The following is a 20,684-nucleotide window of genomic DNA, read 5'->3' on the forward strand; positions in this document are numbered from 1 at the left end:
TCTGCTCGTCGATGGCAAGTTATGGCGCAAAAACGCTAAGGAGGAAATCTTGATGAAGTGTATAACCCAGGAGGAAGGTAAGCATCTCCTAGACCAAATCCACTCTGGCTCCTGCGGCAACCACGCGGCCTCAAGAACACTGGTCGGTAAGGCTTTCCGAGCAGGGTTCTATTGGCCGTCAGCAGTGGCCGACGCAGAAAAGCTAGTCCGCCGCTGTGAAGGTTGTCAGTTCTTCTCCAAGAGAATCCATGTATCGGCACATGAGATCCAGACGATTCCAGCCTCTTGGCCCTTCGCATGCTGGGGACTGGACATGATCGGGCCTTTCAAACCAGCTCCTGGGAAATTTACATGCGTCTTCGTGCTAATTGATAAGTTTTCTAAGTGGATAGAATACATGCCTCTGGTACAGGCATTCTCAGATAAAGCCGTCACATTCCTCGACCAGGTCATCCACCGTTTCGGCGTGCCCAACAGCATCATTACTGATCTGGGTACTCAGTTCACCGGGAACGCTTTTTGGGACTTCTGCGATGAAAGGAGCATAGTTGTAAAATACGTCTCGGTGGCGCATCCTAGAGCTAATGGACAAGTCGAGCGGGCAAATGGCATGATCTTGGACGCATTGAAAAAGAGGATGTACAGAGAAAACGATAAAGCTCCTGGAAGATGGCTCAAGGAGTTACCAGCCGTTGTCTGGGGCCTCCGAACTCAGCCCAGTCGTAACACTGGCGTCTCACCATACTTTATGGTTTACGGCGCTGAAGCAGTCCTCCCATCAGATATAGCTTTCCGATCAGCACGGGTAGAGAACTTCGACGAAGGCAAGGTCGACGAAGTACGGGAGCTAGAAGTCAACAGCGCAGAAGAGAAAAGGCTTGATTCTTGCGTACGCACGGCCAAATACCTTGCTGTTTTGCGCAGGTATTACAACAAGAACGTTAAAGAGCGTTTCTTCGTGGTCGGGGACTTAGTCTTGAAGTGGAAGACGAACCAGGCTGGTGTCCACAAACTCGCAACCCCATGGGAGGGACCCTTCATGATCAAGGAAGTCACACGTCCAACGTCTTACAGGTTAGCTCATCTAAACGGCACGGACGTACCGAACTCATGGCACATCGACAAGCTTAGACGTTTCTATGCTTAACTACTGAGATATGTACTCTACTTGTATTTAAGTTTCACTATAATTCACTTCAATACATATGGCTTGAGGCAGATATATATATGCATCCAAACAAGGTTTTAGGTGGATTTTTTATTTTTGTTTTCTTGGTTTTTTGTGTGAAAATAAATATGCGTATGTGGTCTGATCGTGCTAAACCTAGGGTAATACAATTCAATACCAAATTACGGGTTACATCCTCTGAACTTGGTTAGAGACATACTGTAGCATGCGGATTTGTATACTGCTACCAGTACTACTACATGAAAATGTGACCAATCTTTTCCCACCAAAGTATCTCCACCACTTTTAGTATTTTTTTTTTCTGTTCCTATGTTTACGATATGGTCAGCTTGGCTCGAGTGCTTAACTACCCTTCGTCCCTTCCTATGTCATGTACAGCTGCTGCGTCGTCACCGGCCCCAACTAAAGGGTGTTTGGATTCAAGTTGTATGACACTCATGCTGTAACCAAAAAAAAGGTACATAATAATATAGCCAATTTTATAGACAGGTGATGTGCATTTTAGAGGAAAAAGTATAGCACTCAAATGCATATTCTTTTTTGGGAAGAAAAAAAAAGATGTGGAATCATTAAGACTGACAGCTTTTAGTCAGCTGACTTTTGATGGTTCCGACTTCAAGTTATTCCACAAAAGAATATAACTATAATATCCATACATCTCAAATAGTTTAAGTTTGACAAAGATTGGAGTGACTAGTATTCATATTCATATATCCAAATTAATTTATTATAAAATATAATCTATAATTAGTTTAATACTATACTTACTCCCTCCAGTTTCTAAAACAAGTCGTTTTGGACTGCGACACAGTCTCCAAAGCATAAATTTGACTTCTTATTTTTATAAAAACATTAATTGAAAAGTGATATATGTATATTTTTATGAAAATATTTTTAAAGGTAAATCTATTCATATGGTTTTTATATTTTCAAACAACTTAATTTATAGTCCCAATATTTGACCCCAACGTTGTCCAAAACGACTTCTTTTAGAAATTCGGAGGAGTATTTTATACCATAAATATTAATATTTTTTAATAAATAAAACTTTAATAAAATTTGAAAACATTTTATTGCTCCGAAAGCGGAGGGAGTACAACTTCGTAGATAGCACGAATTATGAGATGCGCGTAGGTGTACGATCGTGGCTTGTTCTCTTTCCAGCCTTGGGCTCTATCCTCTGGCTGTGTGAGATCTCTTTTATGGGCCCGCTTTTTTTATGGTCAGCCCACTTATGTGTAACCTGTTTAAGGTATGGGTTTTCTTTCTTTTCCGATGAAAAAGTAACATCACGGTCAGATGATACAGTCTTCCACAATATTGCCTATAATTTGGTGTGCAAAAATTTCAAACATTTAAAAACCTTTTGGACACAACTTTTTTGTACTCTCATAGAGGATTACAGCGCCCGTTGATGAGTATTTATAAGCATCGCTTAGACCATCTCCAATAACGTAACCCAAACTCAAAATGCGTCGTATACAGTGTTTAGCGTAGCAATAAACACGGTCCAACAAAGCACCCAAAAGGATGACCCATTTTGCATCCCATCCGAGGTGAGCCTCCATTCTCCTGAGCAACAAGTCAGGGTGGGCGTTCGGTTCTCGGTTCGGTTTCCTCGGTTATTGATGAAATTCGATTCCTAGAAAACAGGAACCGATCGGTTCCAAAAAATTTTAGGAACCGAGCATTTCGGTTCTCGGTCATTTCGGTTCGGTTCCGGTTCTAACCGAACTAACCGAAATTTTTCAGAAGACCTCAAGACAATAATAAATATACTTGTTCTAAGGTAAATTTATGCAACACTATATTCATTTTTAATAATAATAATATATAAGAAAATAATAGCAATATAGTAACACAAGTTCAAATATAAAACACTACACATAAACCAAACATAATCCTACAAAATACAAGTAAGTGAAGTATAATTCATGTAATTCGGTTCTTTCGGTTAATTCGGTTAACCGAGAGTAGGAACCAAATTTTCTTCGGTTATTTTGGTTCCTCAATATCAGGAACCGAATAAGGAACCGAATTTTTCGGTTCCGGTTCTTTCGGTTTCGGTTCCGGTTCTTTCGGTTCGGTTCTCGGTTAAATTTGCCCAGGGCTAGCAGCAAGTAGATGTTGCGCTGCGCTGAAAGCACATGTTTGAATGGTTTCAGATGTTTTAGAGGTATGTTGCAAGTGCTTTCATATGGATGTTGCAAAAGTAGATTAGGATGTTGTAAACGTTGCAAGAGTATGTTTCATCTGTTTTTAGTCTTATGTTGCAGCAGGTGTTTTCATGTTGCAAGGTGTAAGTGTTTCATATGGATGTTGCATATGTTGCAGCGGCTATATACGTGTGTTGCAAGTGTATTGTTTCAAATGTTTCAGTTGCTTCAGACGTATGTTGCATTTGTTTTATCTGGGTGTTGCATATGCTTCACGCATATGTTTGGAAGTGTTTTCATCCAGATGTTGCATATGTTTCACACATATGTTGCAAGTGTTTTATCTGAATGTTATATATGCTCTGGCTACACACTTGTTTCCCTGATATTTTATACGTATGTTACATGTGTTTCAATTGATTCAAACGTATGTTTCAAATGTTTTATCTAAATATTACAAAAGTAGATCTGGCATTGCACATGTTGTAGTGAGACCCATCTGTAGCAACCACCTGCTGCAGCTGCTGGACCCGCCTGCATGCGCATAGGTGTGGAGGGGGCTCCACGGTGAGGGCACGGAACATGGAGCGGTGCGGGACACGAAGCGCGCAAGCCACGGTGCGGAGTGCAAGACACGGTGCGGGCACAGGACATAGACCGGCACGGACCCCACGTGAAACAGGCGCAGTAGGTGCAGGCGTTCGGGCGCCAGCCCGTCGGGACGCAGCCCGTCCGGACGTCCAGGCGCTAAACATACGGTAAAAATTTCACCCACACTACATCATAGTGTCTGGGTGACTGTGGGCTGCCCCCGCATCGATCAACTAGCTACACTCCACAGACCCCATGTAGTAACAGGACACAGCGGGAATCAATCGATAATAATTTCCTCGTGTCTGTCAGCTTCATGCCATATTGCCACGCTGAATTCGGATCCGTCTTGCCTTCTCTATTATTTATTTCCCTATAAAATAATTGTATTTGTATCTCACCCAAATAGGCAACCACTGATATGCTAGTCTTTCCTTATTTGTTTGGATACTCCGTACTCAGAACGATGAGCTGCCAAACCCTATCTTCCTTGTCTTGTGTAATGTAACGCGTGCGCTACAGCAGATCGCGATTTATTATGACACGATCACTTGCTATATAATTCGACATGGTGCAGCACAGCAGAACGCTTGCGCCGCCGGTCAAAGGGGACCTGCGCGAAATACTGCCGATCTCAAGGTAATCAAAACTGCTGCCGTGCCGAAGATAGAAAGTTTGAAACAGCTCAATCAAACTCTTGTTCTTGTGTGCACGCGATTTTCCAGCCCTGAATCCAGCAGGGCGGGACGTTAAAGCCGCGCCGATCCGATCTACTATAACTGCGATCAGATCGCTGCCCCGCGCGCAGGGGTAGCAGCAGGGCCAGGGGCGCCGCCACAAGTCCCAAGACGCGGATTGGAGCTCCTCTTCAAGGCGTCCCAAGACGCGGCCACGAGTCCCTCCCACACGTCTCAAGCCCACCACACCGACTACAAAGACGAGGGCGAATTCGCCTCACCACGCGCGCGAGGCGTGCATGGCCGCGACGGCGTGTGCCTACAGCTACCAGGCGGGCGGGCCGGCGCAGGTTCGGCTGCCGGACACGTTCATCGACGACGTCGATGGCGCCGTCCAGAAGGCAGAACCGGCGCCGGCGCCGGCGCCTCCGCCTCCGCCGCCCCCACTGCCACAACCGTCGTCCATGGTGCCCCCGTCCTTCCTGTCGCACCACCTCGACATCTGCACCGAGGGCCTCGGCTCCGAGAGCTCCGGAGACATCGATCTCAGCGACCTCACCGACGGCGCCGCCTGCGTCGACGTCGACGTCGGGCATGCAGTACTGCCGTGCAAGTGGCAGCATCGTGACGGAGGTGATGGGGAGCCGGCAGGGAGGGCGAGGAGCGCCGCCAGGCCAGCGTTCCCGCCGCCGATCTCGCTGATCGGGGCCAGCGGGAAGCCGTGGCTTTACCTCCGGCCACAGCGGGGAGACGGCCGGCTCGTGCTGCGGGAGGTCAGGATACCGTCACGGGAGCTGCTCCAGGCGCGCCGGGAGGACGGCCGGTTCAAGCTCCAGTACGCCCAGCCCCAACCAGACGACGATGAGGACAAATGCCAGGAGGCCCAGGGCCAAGATCCAGCAGATGCAATGGCGCCAGAGAAGACGCAACAGGGGAACGAGAAAGAGTAGTTCAGGGTTTTAGATTTTGGCTCCGATCAATTCCAGTCTTGTTTTTGCCCCCTTGCAGAGAGATGTAAATATAGCGGAATTTATGTTCACTGTCCATAGCTAGGGTTTTGCAATAAGCTAGTGAAGCAGTTCAATGGCCTAGCAGGAATCAACAAAGGAAAAAACACCCTTGTCTAGAACCTTGATCAAGTACAAAAACGAACCTTAACCAAGTACAAAAACCAATAAGCTAGTATTTGCGTGGCACTTACCCTACCAGAAACCAGAGCACTTAGGGGGGTCTCACAGACGACAGAGTTCACAAGAATCCTGAGCTTTGTTGATGGAAAAGGTACAGGTCACATGTCAAAGTTAGTTGATGGTTGACAGTTAAAGCCATCACGAATGGCATTTGGAATCAAATATGCTGATTCTGCACCTTCTGCCAAGTACAATGACCCTCCTACTTTGATAGACTAATGCTAACCATACATAAATCAAAATTATAACAAGGAATCATTGATGCAATTATGAATTGGAGCTCTGAATTTTTCTGACATAGAATTACATTGCATGAAAAGGATATATTTTGCTGAACATGAAATGGTGAAATATCACAAAGCACCCAGATGGCTTGTACAAATGCAGGCAAAAGCATCGTTGGACAGGGAAAGGAAGGAGAAAATCTACCATTGATGTGGTGGCAGTACTCGTGGAGCCTGCCGGTGCCTTCCCATTATTGTGGAGCCCCGAGCCCATATCCTTTTCAAGGATAGATAACCACACACGAGATTGGAGCTTATGATTATTTCTCGCCATCCAACGTCAATAGCACTTTGTATAATTCAGGGCGCCGGTCCCTGAATATCCCCCAGCCATGCCTAGTCGACTTGATCTCATCCAAGTCAAACTCTGCCACCAGCACTTCCTCATCTTTGTCGTTAGCAAGCTTCACTATTTCTCCAGTTGGTCCTGCAGAGACACATATTTTCAATTGAAGTCATGTTTTTTACTTTTAACCCTTCTATCTACCAGCATAAAGATATACACAAGCTAGATTACCTGCAATGAAGGAATTCCCGTAGAAGGTTATCGTGCTCTTGCCATGCTCAGTCTCAACAGTTTCTCTGCCAATCCGGTTGGAAGCAACAAGAGGGACCTGGATAATTCAAGCTGAAATCAGAACGTCACCAGAAAAGTGGTTGTTTCACCAGTATCACTTAAGAGGAACAACAAAGGCAGAAACATCTTTGTGGTTCCTCAATGAAGGTCATAGTGCATCATGAACTTATACAAAACAACAAACAGTACCAAGTTGGCACCAGCATGGCCTTGCATAACTCGCTTCCAATGTTCACGGGAATCCAGGCTACCATCCTGGGGTTCAGATCCAATTGCAGTGGGATAAAACAGTATTTCAGCCCCCTGAAGTGCCATTGCTCTTGCACACTCTGGAAACCACTGATCCCAGCAGATTCCTACAAGGTCAAGAATGATGGCATTAGTTATAATTGATTGATATTATGTTGCATTAATTACTATTAGTGCTACTGTACTTAAACTAAATAAGAGCCTGTATCACTGCAGAGAACATAATAACTTACCAACACCAATCGTGGCATACTTGGTTTTGAAAGCCTGCATCAATAGCAGTAAATGCATTTAAGTGAATTTTTGCTGATATCAACGACAGTTAAAGTCACATTGTATACATCTATATTTTTTGTCAGGAATATACAAAAAGTTAGAGAACATTAATCACCTTAAAGCCAGTGTCACCTGGGTTGAAATAAAACTTCTCTTGATAACCTGACAAACAGAAGCAGCTTCTTTAGATGAGATAACTCAATCTATAGCAGAACAGGAAAAGACTATTGACCTTACCTGGTCCATCTGGAATGTGTGATTTGCGATAGAGTCCAAGATCAGTGCCATCAGCATCGATAATGGCCACCGAATTATAATGTGCATTGTTTGCTTCTTCGAAAAAACTGACAGGTATCACAACTTCCAACTCCTTTGCAAGCTGTTGCATCCTATGGACCATGAGGGGGGCAAAGCTGCACATGTAAATGCCAAAGAAATAGAATACATGCATTTATTGACTGCTTGCAGGAACAAGCAGGTCTACCTTATAATTGTTGGATTGCCTTTGTAAGGCTTAGCGCGCCGAAAGAAATCCAACCTTTGAGCTTGACAGAAATAGTGCCCCTCAAACAATTCCTAGGACATTTAAGAAAAAACAGAGAGAGATAGAATGAAAAAAGGAATACGGAAACGAGAATATCTGTCCAAACTCCTATGCCCTTTCTGCTTTCAGTTTTAAAATGAAGCATTGCAGTTAAAATCTCGATGATCCATAGCTATCATATAAATTTACCTGAATGAGTACAATCTTTGCACCTTTCTTGTGTGCTTCCCTAATCAACCTGTTAAACAAGTGATCAGTTTTCAGCGATATAGTTTAAATATGGGTGCATGTGGATGTGTGCTGGGTGTTGTACATCATACTTTCTTCTCTACTGCAATGACATGTAGCTCTCCAGTGCGTTTGAGCAAAAAAAGAAAAGAAAAAACAGAGCAATAGCTAAAAATGAAAAGCATGTATTCCCTGTCATTTTAAGTAAACATAAGTCCAACCATGGGTGTCTAAATTTCCTATAGTAGTCAGAATATATTTCTAATTCTAAATCTTGTAAAAATAAGTTCTAAAACTGGTGAATTTTGAACACACAAGAGGATGTAATACTGACAAAGAAAAGTTCTAAAACTTGTAACTTTTGACTGATGGACTGTCAAGCTGAGAATGGCAGTGAAAGTAAATGAAAGCCACATCGACACTAATGGTTAGTACTAGATCAACAGAAATAATAAAAATTTAGAAAATCTACCAAGCTCATAACTATACAATAGCTTTGTGATACAACAATGCACTCAAGTCAAGGATCAAAAAGGCGACGCCTCCTCCCCGCCTAGGCGCGCCTAATCGCTGGGCGATGGGGTCCCGCCTGGCCTATGGGGGTAGGCGGACCCCTAGGCGCTCCCATCCCCGCCGGATGAGCTCCTCCCCGCCGGGCGCTCGCATCCCCGCCGGACGAGCTCCTCCCGCCGAACGCCCTCCTCCCCGCCGGGCGCCCGCCTCCCCGTCGGGCACACTCCTCCCCGCCGGACGCCCGCCTCCCCGTCGGGCGGGCTCCTCCCCGCCAGACGCACCCTCCCGCCGGGCGCTCCCCTCCCCGCCGAACGCGCTCCTCCCGCCGGACGCGCCCCTCCCGCCGGTCAGTCCCCTCCCCGCTGGTCTCCTCCCTAAGCGGCAGCAGCCAGCAGGTCAGTCTGTCCTCCCCTGCTCTCCTCCTCTGTTTTCTTTGAACTTTGAAGTGGTCTGAATGACTGAATGACTGAATCTAAAGCCTGCTCCTCTCCTCTGTTATTTGACTGAATCCTTTGATGGCTACATGTATGTATCTGTGATTGCCTGAACTCTGAATGTATAGCTGATTGACTGAATGACTGATGGACTGAATGTATAGCTTAGCTAGTTAGCTGATTGACTGAATGATGCATAGCTCAGCTAGTTAGCTGTCACTTACTCGCTTGTTAGTTTACACGCTGAATGCAAAATTAGGAAAACGCCTTGAAACGCCTAGGCTAGCCTAGGCTCGCTTAGGCTCTAGGCCGTGGGTCGTCGCCTAGAAACCGCCTAGTGCCTTCTTGAACATTGACTCAAGTAAAGCTATGACTTCAAATATGCTACATGTATGGAAATGAAGTAGCAAAGAAGAGTAACAGAAAGTTAGAAAAAGAGCAAGTTCAAGAAATTCCATTCAGCAAGATAAACCATACTGTTGTTATGATGTACCAACATGAGGTGCAAGAGAATTGCAAATCAAGTGAAGACGACACAAATTTTGGAATTCCGAGTTTTCTTTTTTCACTATAATATATAATCAAAACAAACTTAACAAAGTATAACACAATGTAACAGTAGCATCCAACCAGGTTTTCCTTTTTTGGAACAGCACTGTAACTATTGAAAAATAGAATCCTGGCAACGTAGCGTCATAGAAAAGTGGCAGAAGAGCTAACACTGCAAAGGGTGGAAAACTGACTTGTTAAACATATAGTTTCTAATTTACCGAGATGTGCTTAGGTTTTAACGCAGCAGCTAGAAATTAGAACCCCACCAGCGGCTCGAAACAACTAGGCTAAAATGTATACGGAAGAACCAAGTCTGCAGTAGTTTGCATGTTTATGCGGTGTCCACCATACAAATACAGAAACAAAATCGGAAACGGACTTTCACTTTACTGTACTAGAATATAGCAGATCTTGTAGCATAAGTAACCAAATCCCAACAACTGAACAAACAGAAACATATCATTTAACTTGTTATTGGGATTCCCCAAGAAGCCATCAGAACTGCATAAATGAGGATAAAATAGCTGATACAAATGGTTATGTAAGATTGTATTGAACGATTAATACATAAATGCATATTTTTATTGTATTAACGAAAAGCACAACATCTCAAGATACATAACCGAATCCAAACACCAAAGCAGATGCCTCAATAATTCACTGCAAGAATAAAGTAGCTGACAGAAAAAAAAAGAATGGAGTTGAGAATAAAGTAGCTGACAGGATTGTCCAATCCAAGGCAGAATTTGTACTCTTAAGGAGTCCAAATTTGTAATTTTGTACCCTTAAGGAATCCAAATTACATTCCGAAGATACTACAGGAGACCAGACTTATTACTTGTATAGATTACTACTGAATTTGTTTCAGGATAGACACTTGATGGCAAAATAAAGACTACAAAGTCAATGAGAGCAACTACTTGTGGCACCGTTACTGAAAGCAAACTCCTGCGTGCAAATCAAGTACTAGGGGTGCGCAGCGAATGCAGATTTCAGTATAAATCATCACGAATCAACCCCTTGTTAGCAGCAACCGCCAGCACCAGGACCACGTGCTACCGAGCAGGATAAGAGGTAGACATCACAACTCCAGCAAACTTCATCAACGTCTGCGAGACCGCGACTAGACTAAACGCCTACGATTTTGGCTCCTTGGGGGAGGGAATCAGGGGCGCGGGGTTAACTAGGGATGTAGGCGGGGGCGGGCGGGCGGGCAATAGCATACCTCTCGGCGGTGGCGACGTTCTCCGCCTCGACGTCAGTGCAGGCGAACTGCACGGCGGCGACCGCCACCTTCCTCCCCGCGGCCGCAGCCATCCTCCTCCCCTCCGCTCCGCGCGCCTTCCCACTTCACCTACCCCACACCTCCCTTCCTTGGGACTCTGGCGGCCGCTGCTGCTGCTGCTGTGGTTTCAAGCAGAGAAATAAATGCAGGAGTTATACGAGAGTATTGCAAGGCGCCGCCTTGGGGAATGGGGCCTACCGTTGTTGACTTGTCTTGGTTCTTCTTTCATGTGGGCCGCGAGCAAGGCGAGGCGACCCATGCCATCGTCACCCATCTGCTCTGTCGCCCATGCCACGATCTCCGCCCTGCCCATGGTCGGTCCAACTTTGATGGGCTTGATTGGGCCAGTGGAGCATTGGTGAGCCCAGGGCCCACCGTAGGGGGGAAACCGGAAAAGCTACTGGAGAGAGACGGGGATACAGTGCAGTGCATCCGTCGCGGTTTCACAAAACCGTGTTCGCTCTCCGGCTCGTCCTTATCCTGACTCACGCAGGTTCGGAGCATCGGCCTGACACCGACAGGCGACAGACGCCTCCTACTCCTAGAAAGAGATAAGGAGGCGGCGTGTACTAGAAATAGTCTACGCGAACCGATCCGATCAGATCCGCTACTAGTGTCAGCGGCAACGTGTCGACGTGGTCGTGTGAGTTCCTGGGGAGGAAGCGAACTCTGCTTGCGGAGCAAGAAGATACCGTGGGTGAGAAACCGGGGATGGGGGCCGTGGTGAGGGTTACTGCTCAGCCAGCGTGGGCAGCCGTGGCGAGGAGGATGGAGGGCGTGGGCGGCGGCGCCCGCGTGTCCCGCTACTTCAGCGACAAGGCCACCGGCAGGGTGCTCAGCGAGGAGGAGCGCGCCGCGGAGAACGTCTACATACAGGTACGGTGGTGATCGGTTACCTACTGCTGCCTGCCTGACTCACTGACTGATTAATTGAGCAGCGGTGTGATCGAGTGCGATGGTTTCGAATTTAATTCTGCTAACTGACTTGAGTTGGGGATTGATCTGAGTAAGCAGAAGATGGAGCGGGAGAAGCTGGAGAAACTGAGGAGGAAGGAGGACAAGGCCAAGGCCGAGGCGGCCAAGAGGGCCGCCGCCGCTAAAGGCGACAACAAGGTAAAATAAGAGTATCCTCCATTCTCGTCTCCCATGAGAAAAGAAGCTGCCATTTGGGTGGATGTTTTTCACTGTGCCGCCTGCCGGAGCAGTAGGCCTTAAAATTTCCATAAAATCTTTTGAGACTCCTCGAATGATTTTATTTGGAAGAGAGTTTTCTCATTTCACTGGAGATGCTGTAAACGCTGGATCTATCTTACTACCAACTTGATTATGATTTCTGTCTAGAATGTTCACTGGATTCTGATATTCGTGTTGATCATTCATGTACGTGTCCTTGACTCCTTGTTGGGTTGTTTGCAGAAGGGTGAGGAGGCTCATCCGAGCTGATCGCCAAATCACTGCGTGTTGTGATGGTGTGGATACTGCTGAAGTGCTGATGACAAGTACATGCAAATAGACTCCTCTCCTTGCACTGTTGTACTCTGCATTGCATTGAGAGGAACGTTTCACGTTTGCTCTCTGTACAGCTCTGCTCCTCGTGTGTAATCCCTGTCACTGTTCTGAACTAGGTTTGTAGCGACGGTTTTTGTCTTGTCGGTGCAAATGGAGGCGCCCTTGAGCCTCTTCTATGTACATAGTTTGCCAATAATAATGAATAAATGTAGTCCCCGCGTCAAAAGAAGTCCTAAAATGCGTGCATATCTCGCTTTTGTATGAGTCATTTTTTTAAAAAGTTTGGTCAATTATATAGAAAATAGTATTACCATTTATATTTCAAATACGTTTATTAGGCCATATCGCGTCAGGTTTTGTGTTGGTAACCACGAGTTTCATCCGGATAAAACTTAAAACTTTCTCTATCTCGCTCTTCATAGTTAATTCTGTCAAGTTATCAAATATGTTGTGTCTCACAGTATTAAATGCAAATTATACTCCCACTAAGATTGACCTTCCAGTCTGAATTTTGCGTTGTGTTCAGTTGATTATTCGTTTTCATTCTTTTTCTGCACGGTCCGGCTCGGTCAAATTCTTTTCTTTGAACTGTTTAGCTCCCGCCCCGTCCGGTCCTTCCTGTCGACAGAGGCCCTGTTCGCTTGTCCGAAAAAAAGAAGCAAAAATACTATAGCGACTGGTTGTGTGAGAGAGAAATACTGTAGCGGCTGGTTGATGAATAGTGCCGCTGTGAGGACAAACCAGCCGGCTGGTCTGAAAACCAGCCAGGCGAACGGCACCAGAATATGCTCGCTAATCCACCGATGGGTATCCCGCGATGGTAGATTTGTCGGTGGGGGTGCGTGTAATCAGGAACCAGATGGTGACACAAGACGTAGAGACAACGATTTAGACAGGTTCAGGCCTCTGATCGACGTAATACCCTACGTCCTGTGTCTTTGGTGTATTGTATTGATCTGTATGTAGATCCGATCTGATAGATCCTATCCGCTAGGGGACCTCTACCTCTCCTTATATACTCTGGAGGAGGTAGGGTTACAAGTAAAATAGCCTATTTGGTACTATACAATGTCTTACGGTGTACGCCGAGCAGCGCCGTGCACACCTTGATCTTGTTTTCGTACCACCTCCGATGGTGCTGCCCATGTCTTATCATGAGGATACAGGAGGGCATACCCCCACAGCTAGTCCCCGAGCTTGACAGTAGGTGACGTAGTCGCGTGGTCAGAAAGTAGAAAACCAGTCGAGCAGGCAGCCAGTCTCCGGACGTAGCCTCGAGATGAGAACAAGCACATTCATCGCAAGGTGAAATGTGTCCACTTAGTCCCCGAGCCTGCTAGAAGATGAAGAATGAATCTTGTAGTAGGGTCAAAGAAAAAGAAGTCTGAAAGCTTGCTGACGTCGTCTGACATGCGCGTATCAAGACTCCAGACGTGCTGCCCAAGATCAGCACCCTGATCCGAACAGCATGGAGCAGCTTGATAGCACACCGACGAGACGTAGCAAGATCCGAGCAACAAGGGAGTCCTCGGCGTCGCTAGCGATGACCGAGCGCCGAGGAGCGAGGAGTCCCCGGCATCGCCGGCGATGATCGAGCTCCGAGGAGTCCCCGGCGTAGGCGGCGATGTCCGAGCATCGAGGAGTCCCCGGCGAAGCTGGCAATGTCCGAGCACCGAGGAGCGAGGAGCCCCCGGTGTCGCTGGCGATGATCGAGCACCGAGAAGCGAGAAGTCCCCAGCGTCGCAGGCGATGACCGAGCACTGAGGAGCGAGGAGTCCCCGGCGTAGGCGGCGATGTCCGAGCACCGAGGAGCGAGGAGTCCCCGGCGTCACCGGCGATGACCGAGCACCGAGAAGCAAGAAGTCCCCAGCGTCGCTGGCGATGACCGAGCACTGAGGAGCGAGGAGTCCCCGACGTAGGCGGCGATGTCCGAGCACCGAGGAGCGAGGAGTCTCCGGCGTCACCGGCGATGACCGAGCACCGATGAGCAAGGAGTCCCCGGCGTAGGCGGCGATGTCCGAGCACCGAGGAGCGAGGAGTCCCTGGCGTCACCGGCGATGATCGAGCACCGAGGAGCGAGGAGTCCCCGACGTCGCTGGCGATGACCGAGCACCGATGAGCGAGGAGTCCCCAGCGTCGTTGGTGATGTCCGAGCACCGAGGAGCGAGGAGTCCCCACGTCGCGGGCGATGACCGAGCACTGAGCGAGCGAGGAGTCCCCGGCGTCGCTGGCGATGACCGAGCACCGAGGAGCGAGGAGTCCCTGGCGTCGCTGGCGATGACCGAGCACCGAGGAGTCCCCGGCGTCGCTGGCGATGACCGAGCACCGAGGAGCGAGGAGTCCCCGGCGTCGCTGGCGATGATTGAGCACCGAGGACCGAGGAGTCCCCAGCGTAGGTGGCGATGTCCGAGCACCGAGGAGTCCCCGACGAAGCTGACGATGTCCGAGCACCGAGGAGTCCCCGGCGTAGGCGGTGATGTTCGAGCACCGAGGAGTGAGGAGTCCCCGGCGTTGCTGGTGATGATCGAGCACCGAGGAGCGAGGAGTCCCCGGGCGTCGCTGGCGATGCCCGAGCACCGAGGAGCGAGGAGTCCCTGGCGTCGTTGGCGATGACCGAGCACCGAGGAGTCCCTGGCGTAGGCGGCGATGTCCGAGCACCGAGGAGTCCCCGACGAAGCTGGCAATGTTCGAGCACCGAGGAGCGAGGGGTCTTCGGCGTAGGCGGTGAGGTCCGAGCACCGAGGAGTCCCCAGCGTAGGCGGCGATGTCCAAGCACCGAGGAGTGCCCGACGTAGGCGGCGATGTCTGAGCACCGACGTAGCTGACGACGTCCGTGCGGTGATGTGTGCCCACTTAGTCCTCGAGCACGAAGAATCTGAGCGCTGAGGAGTAACCGACGTAGCTGGCGATGAAGCACGACCAGCGAACAGTCTGGTCAACTGGTCGGCGACGAAGTGAGCATTGAGTAGAAGCGACCGGTGAACAGGGCGATCAACTGGTCGGTGACGGAGTCCATGAACCGAGCGATCTGACCAGTTGATCGGTGGAGAAGCCCGAGCACCAGGTGATCCGATCACCTAGACGATGATCCTGTAAAACAAACATGTAGAACAGGTAGTACACGACGCACAATATAAATAAACTCCGGAGAAAAATCAGCAATGGTGATGAAACGACGTATGCAGCTCGGCGATCAGTTGGTGTGAAAATATATTTATGTTTAATATAAACCGCCCGAACAATTAGTGTGTAGCTGAGTCTTCAGCCCTAGCTAGCCCATAGTCCATAACGTCGAGCGCGGAGCCCGTGCACGTGTAGGAGGAACAGGCGTGACCAAGGAGCTGCTGCCGACCACCCATAACGCAGAGCGCGGAGCCCGTAGCACGTGTAGGGAGGAGCCAGAGATAGGGCCTTCTCTGGAGGCGTCCGAGCATCAACATGACTGTTTGGGGGTTCAGAAAATCGTTTAGAAAGCAAACATGGAGAAAACAGTTCAGAGAAACATTATGACGATATATGGAGATTGAAGAATATTTAGAAGAATATTAAAGCATGACTTAGCTTTAGATGGAGCGTCTGGTCGGTGACGTATGGCGTTATCTGCTCAGCATTGACGGTGAACACCCAGCGGCCGGTGAGTTGTTGGTGAAGGCGACCTCGGAGGTGGTTCTGAGATCGGATCTGTTGTCGCAGGGGCTGGTGTAGCAGCGATGAATCGTCGTCGTGGTCCGGCATGGATCTCCACGATATTGATGACGAGAACGCACTGTTGATTTGAGGTCCATCTGGCTCGCCATGGATCAAGCGCACACCCCTACCTGGCGCGCCAACTGTCGACAGAATATCGTCGGCAGTCCACCGAGGGGTATCCGCGATAGTAGATTTGTCGGTGGGGGTGCGCGTAATCAGGAACCGGATGGTGACACAAGACGCAGAGACAACGATTTAGACAGGTTCGGGCCGTCTGATCGACGTAATACCCTACGTCATGTGTCTTTGGTGTATTGTATTGATCTGTATGTAGATCTGATCTGATAGATCCTATCCGCTAGGGGACCCCTACCTCTCCTTATATACTCTGAAGGATGTATGGTTACAAGTAAAGTAGCCTATTTTGTACTATAAAATGTTTTGTGGTGCACGCCGAGCAGCGCCGTGCACGTCTTGATCTTGTGGGCCGGGCCACCTCCGATGTTGCGGCCCATGTCTTGTCATGAGGATACCGGAGGGGCATACCCCACACTTCCTGTAGTGATTCTTGTGACTGATTTTCCCCATCCGTTCCTCGATTGAGGTTTAAACAACTCATCCTCGAATGCAGTCAACTTGGTACTCTGCGGGGAAACTCTAGAATCACAGGCTACTCAGGCACAAAAGTTCGAGATTAAAACAAATATCAATCAGCAATCTGGACCCATAACAAATATCAATGTGGCCAGGCAGGCACACCGCACACCTACACAATCGACCGATCTGATGTTCGGATCCCATGCCCCGTGGCGCCTTGGCTACTCTACTCGGCTTCGCTCGCCCTCGGCCTCCTGTCGCGGCGACCCTTCCAGCAGCAGCAGCAGAACATGACGTCGCCCACCAGCCACGCCCACCACCGGCGCCCACCGCCACCACTAGTGATGCCCTCAGCCGCGGTCCTCGGCTGCGACCGGACGCCTCCGAGGCAGGACACCTTGGGCGACCCAGGCTCCGCCTGATGACGACCCGCCGCGGCCTCCCCGGACGCGAATACCCTCGCGCGATCGCCAAGCTGAAGCTGAAGCCGGCACGGGGATCGGCGCCTGCCGCCATGGTCGCGCGCGGCCGGCAGGCCGCCGATGACCACGGCCACCGCCCTCGGCGCCGGTGGGGCGGACAGCGAGCTCCTCGCGGCCGTCGCGGCGCTCCTGCGCGCGGCGCACGACTTGGGGTTGGCGGCGGCGCCCTTGGTGGAGTCGTCCCGCTCCAGCACCGCCACGGCGCCGACGACGTCGCTCCAGTCGATGTCCTCGCCGATCCGCAGCCGGAGAGACTCCGCGGGGGCGTACGGGTCGCAGTCGGAGTATGACGGCGCGGTTTCGCAGCCGCATGACGCCTCCAGCTCCGCGCCGCCATCGTCGTGCAAGACGAGGGAGCCGACGTCGAGCGGTGGCATCTCGCAGCTCAATGTGGTTGGCTTGACTGGCTGCGGCGCAGTGTGTGGAAGAAGCAGTGGAAAGGAGACGCAGGCAAGCACGGCTCTGGTACGTGTTTGGTTTTGAAGAGCGAGGCCGTGGCGACCAGCGTGGCGAGGGGTGCCTCTTGACCTGCAGCCCAGCCCTGCACTGCAGAGGAGGCGCCAATGGTTTGGGAGGTGGAGGTTTGAAAAGGCGATCGACACGACAGCGGTGGGTGGGGGCGGCTTAGCTTAATCCAGGGCGGTTGGCTGTGGCTGGTCACTTAATTTGGAAGCTAATGGTGTAGGTTTAGTTTGGTTTGGATTGTGCTCCCGAGACCCGAGACCTCTGCCGTGTGCTCTTGCGCCTGTCTTGTCTGAGATTAAGCTAATCGAGTTTGGTTAATTTCAGCCTGCACGAGGAGTCTACAAGCCGCAAGTCAATGCAGGTTGGTACTTTGTCTATTGCATGGAACGGGTGCCGCCGGGCTTGCGGAAGGAGGGACTGCTTGGTGCTTGGCGCCACCGGACAGAGTAGGAAGCTTCTATGCGCCGTTTCGATTCGAGTGATTTGTTTTGTTTTCAATCGGTCTGGTGCTTCGTGCTGGAGGAGTAGTAGTAGGAGTACGTCCTCCTTTTGCAAAAATGATGATCTCCACTCATCAGAGGAGAAGAAATCCAATCGTACTGTCTGGATCCCTGGATGGTTCATTCCAGATATAATATGTAAGCCAACATGAACAAAATGGGTCCATAGCTCAGTGGTAGAGCAATCGACTGCACATCGAGATGGGCCCTTTGTTGTTTCTGTTTTATTTCATTTTTCAATTACCATTTTGTTTTTCGAGCGTTACACTTTTTGCTGTTTAATTTTTTGCTTTTCCAAAGTTTCCGAGATGCTCGAATGGGAAATAGTTTTGTTGTTCTCAACCGATGGTTATCCATTTGGCAATAACGAATCAAATGGGCTCGTTGTTTTTCCTTCTATTTTTAATTACTTTTTTGTTTTTTAGCTCTTTTGAATGCTCGAATGTGAAATGGTTTTGTTGTCCATGACCAAAGTCTTGGACGGTTAGTTAGAGAGAAATGAAAGCTGAAATGAGAATCGAAGGTATTACATTGAAATTTTTGTTAGCAAAAAGGCGTCCTCTTTATTGACAGGGAGCTCTATTTATACCGCTTCTTCTTAGAACGGACGGACCAAAGTGCTCTCTCAACAGCCCTAGATTACGAGAATATTCCTATCCTAACAAGGGCAAGTCAGTCCTTTTTTTTTTGTTCCTATCCTAAGGCCCCGTTCGCTTCGCTGAAAAAAAGCCGAAACACTGTTCCGGCTGATTTGATGTGAGAGAAAAACACTGTTTCGGCTGAAAAAACAAGCTGAAAAAGACGGATTATAAGAGAAGCGAACGAGGCCTTAGTCAAAGTCACATTGGCTGCTTGGAAATCACTCGGTCGGAAAGAAGATCACGAGAAGTCCTTCACCTCTAATGCTGCCCCGAAGCTCGCGAAGTTCTGCGAAGACGAAGAAATATATTTTCTATTATTTTTTGTCACGCGTCGTTTGCAAGTCTCGCATTGACCGTCGATTATTTTCCACATATTGCGCTCGGATCGACGCATGTCGTTTTCCTTGGGATGCGCGCGTTTGGTCTCTGAGGCTAGCTTTCCTCGGGATGCGTGTGTTTGGTCTCTGAGGCCAGCCTCAATGGGAGTTTCATGAACATTAAATAAGTTAATATGGCATAGTTTACATGAAGAGAGAGAAAGAGATTATAAAAATTCTATGGGATGAAATGAATTTTATAGGGATGAAATTTGTTTACACTGTTTTCAACGTATGGAGTCTTGTAAACAGGGACATAAAGCTCTCGCTAAGACTGGCCAGATAGAGTATCTTGTTTTCTCCTAACCCTGTCTACCATTTAAGGACTTCTTTACCACTATGTCTCAAAGTCACTTCTGACTACGTGTCTGATTTATTTCTTTTGTATTCTCTATTGGAAACCCTAACCGAATTCAAATGTAAAAAGTTTGAACTGAAAATTTTTTGATCTCTTCATATTACTACAACTTTGGTTCAGATCATTTCTACATATGAGGTTAATTTCAAAATGGTGATTTTCTTGGCGAATTACAATATAGCACTCAAGGAAATGGCCGTCTTTGCATATTTGCTTGAAGGCCGAATGGAACCTCAAAGGATATAAATTATCTTGGCAATTTACTACAACCACTGAGGAAATGATTATTCCTTGGCGGCAAGAGATTTCGGCACTTGAGGAAATTCTAGGCCGCCAAAGAATTTATGTTTTCTATACTGAATATATGTAAAAATGACCAAGGTGATTAAAGTAACAGATTAAGAGATTGGTAGCCATAAAAGCTAGTTTGCCCTGTTAGCTGACATGAACCCTGATGAAAACTTATAGTTTTTAGCCTACTTAGAGACCGAAATTAGTGACCCAGTCACGCTTAACAGTGAAGTGTTTACACTATTGTCCTTCTCTATGGTATATGCTAAGTAGTTCATGTTAGCACTGAAGTGAGTTGTTAAGAAAAATTGGGAGAACGCGATTCACCAAAAGGTTAATGTCAGCCAATCTTTTAGAGTTAGGCTTAAAGTCAAAAGGGCTGATTTTCCTTAATCCATTCAAACTTTATGGTTCCATTTGAAATGCTTTTCAACATAATTTTGTAATATATAATTTTTTCTACTGTAAAATACATTCCTTATAGATGTTTTTTCATGTTGGCACATTTTTTAGTGTTTTAATAAAATTATTTTATAAACATCCATAAACAGGGCATCAATCAATTAATCGACACTTAGGTTTTCTTTTACCCTTTTAAGCATTTTCTTGTGATTTTTTGTGTGCAAAACCTTACTAACTTTGATCATGAGTTGATTTAGAGTTGTGTTGAGCACTATTGAACAGTTTGTTGGCATCACAAGTATTGACGTTATTAATAAAAGTCATTTAACTTACGTAAGCTTCATCATTTAATAATGTGATACTCCCTCCGTTTCAATCTATAGGTTAATTTGGCTTTTCTAGGTACACTACTTTTTACTATGTATCTAGATGTATTGTATATCTAGGTGCACAGCAAAAGCTATGTAACTAGAAAATACAAAACGATATAATTTGAGACAGATGGTGGTAACAAGCTTTTCAACATATCCTTAGTTTTAATTTCTCTTTCAGTCATGAATGATGTTTAACTTATTCTTTTATGCAATTAAAATTTTTATCACATTTGTGACATAAATTATTATTTAA

General features: G+C 47.8%; 4 protein-coding genes across 5 annotated transcripts; 2 read left to right on the forward strand and 2 right to left on the reverse strand.

The window, feature by feature from the left end:
- Positions 1-4,510: 4,510 nt before the first annotated feature.
- LOC136477340 (protein FAF-like, chloroplastic) lies at positions 4,511-5,914 on the forward strand. Its single transcript, XM_066475464.1, has one exon. It carries the CDS (start codon positions 4,913-4,915, stop codon positions 5,561-5,563), a length of 651 nt encoding a protein of 216 aa, XP_066331561.1. The 5' UTR covers positions 4,511-4,912; the 3' UTR covers positions 5,564-5,914.
- Positions 5,915-6,111: 197 nt separating this feature from the next.
- LOC136477338 (N-carbamoylputrescine amidase) lies at positions 6,112-10,878 on the reverse strand. 2 transcript variants are annotated; one of them, XM_066475462.1, is made up of 10 exons: positions 10,686-10,878; positions 9,929-9,961; positions 7,923-7,971; positions 7,674-7,765; positions 7,427-7,578; positions 7,305-7,351; positions 7,147-7,180; positions 6,854-7,020; positions 6,605-6,701; positions 6,112-6,514 (listed from the first exon to the last, which is right to left on the reverse strand). In XM_066475462.1, the coding sequence occupies exons 1-10, from the start codon at positions 10,775-10,777 to the stop codon at positions 6,348-6,350; spliced, it is 930 nt and encodes a 309-aa protein (XP_066331559.1). In that variant the 5' UTR covers positions 10,778-10,878; the 3' UTR covers positions 6,112-6,347. The 2 variants fall into 2 exon arrangements, with proteins under 2 accessions (XP_066331559.1, XP_066331560.1); XM_066475463.1 differs by lacking the exon at positions 9,929-9,961 and having other exon boundaries at positions 10,686-10,875.
- Positions 10,879-11,272: 394 nt separating this feature from the next.
- On the forward strand, positions 11,273-12,483 carry LOC136477341 (uncharacterized protein At2g27730, mitochondrial-like). Its single transcript, XM_066475465.1, has 3 exons — positions 11,273-11,621; positions 11,760-11,858; positions 12,162-12,483. The coding sequence occupies exons 1-3, from the start codon at positions 11,457-11,459 to the stop codon at positions 12,186-12,188; spliced, it is 291 nt and encodes a 96-aa protein (XP_066331562.1). The 5' UTR covers positions 11,273-11,456; the 3' UTR covers positions 12,189-12,483.
- A 3,994-nt stretch (positions 12,484-16,477) lies between these two features.
- On the reverse strand, positions 16,478-17,641 carry LOC136473656 (uncharacterized). Its single transcript, XM_066471310.1, has one exon. It carries the CDS (start codon positions 17,398-17,400, stop codon positions 16,768-16,770), a length of 633 nt encoding a protein of 210 aa, XP_066327407.1. The 5' UTR covers positions 17,401-17,641; the 3' UTR covers positions 16,478-16,767.
- Between the last annotated feature and the right edge of the window lie 3,043 nt (positions 17,642-20,684).

This window comes from Miscanthus floridulus, chromosome 8 (assembly GCF_019320115.1).
Source record: "Miscanthus floridulus cultivar M001 chromosome 8, ASM1932011v1, whole genome shotgun sequence".
Lineage (NCBI taxonomy): Eukaryota > Viridiplantae > Streptophyta > Magnoliopsida > Poales > Poaceae > Miscanthus > Miscanthus floridulus.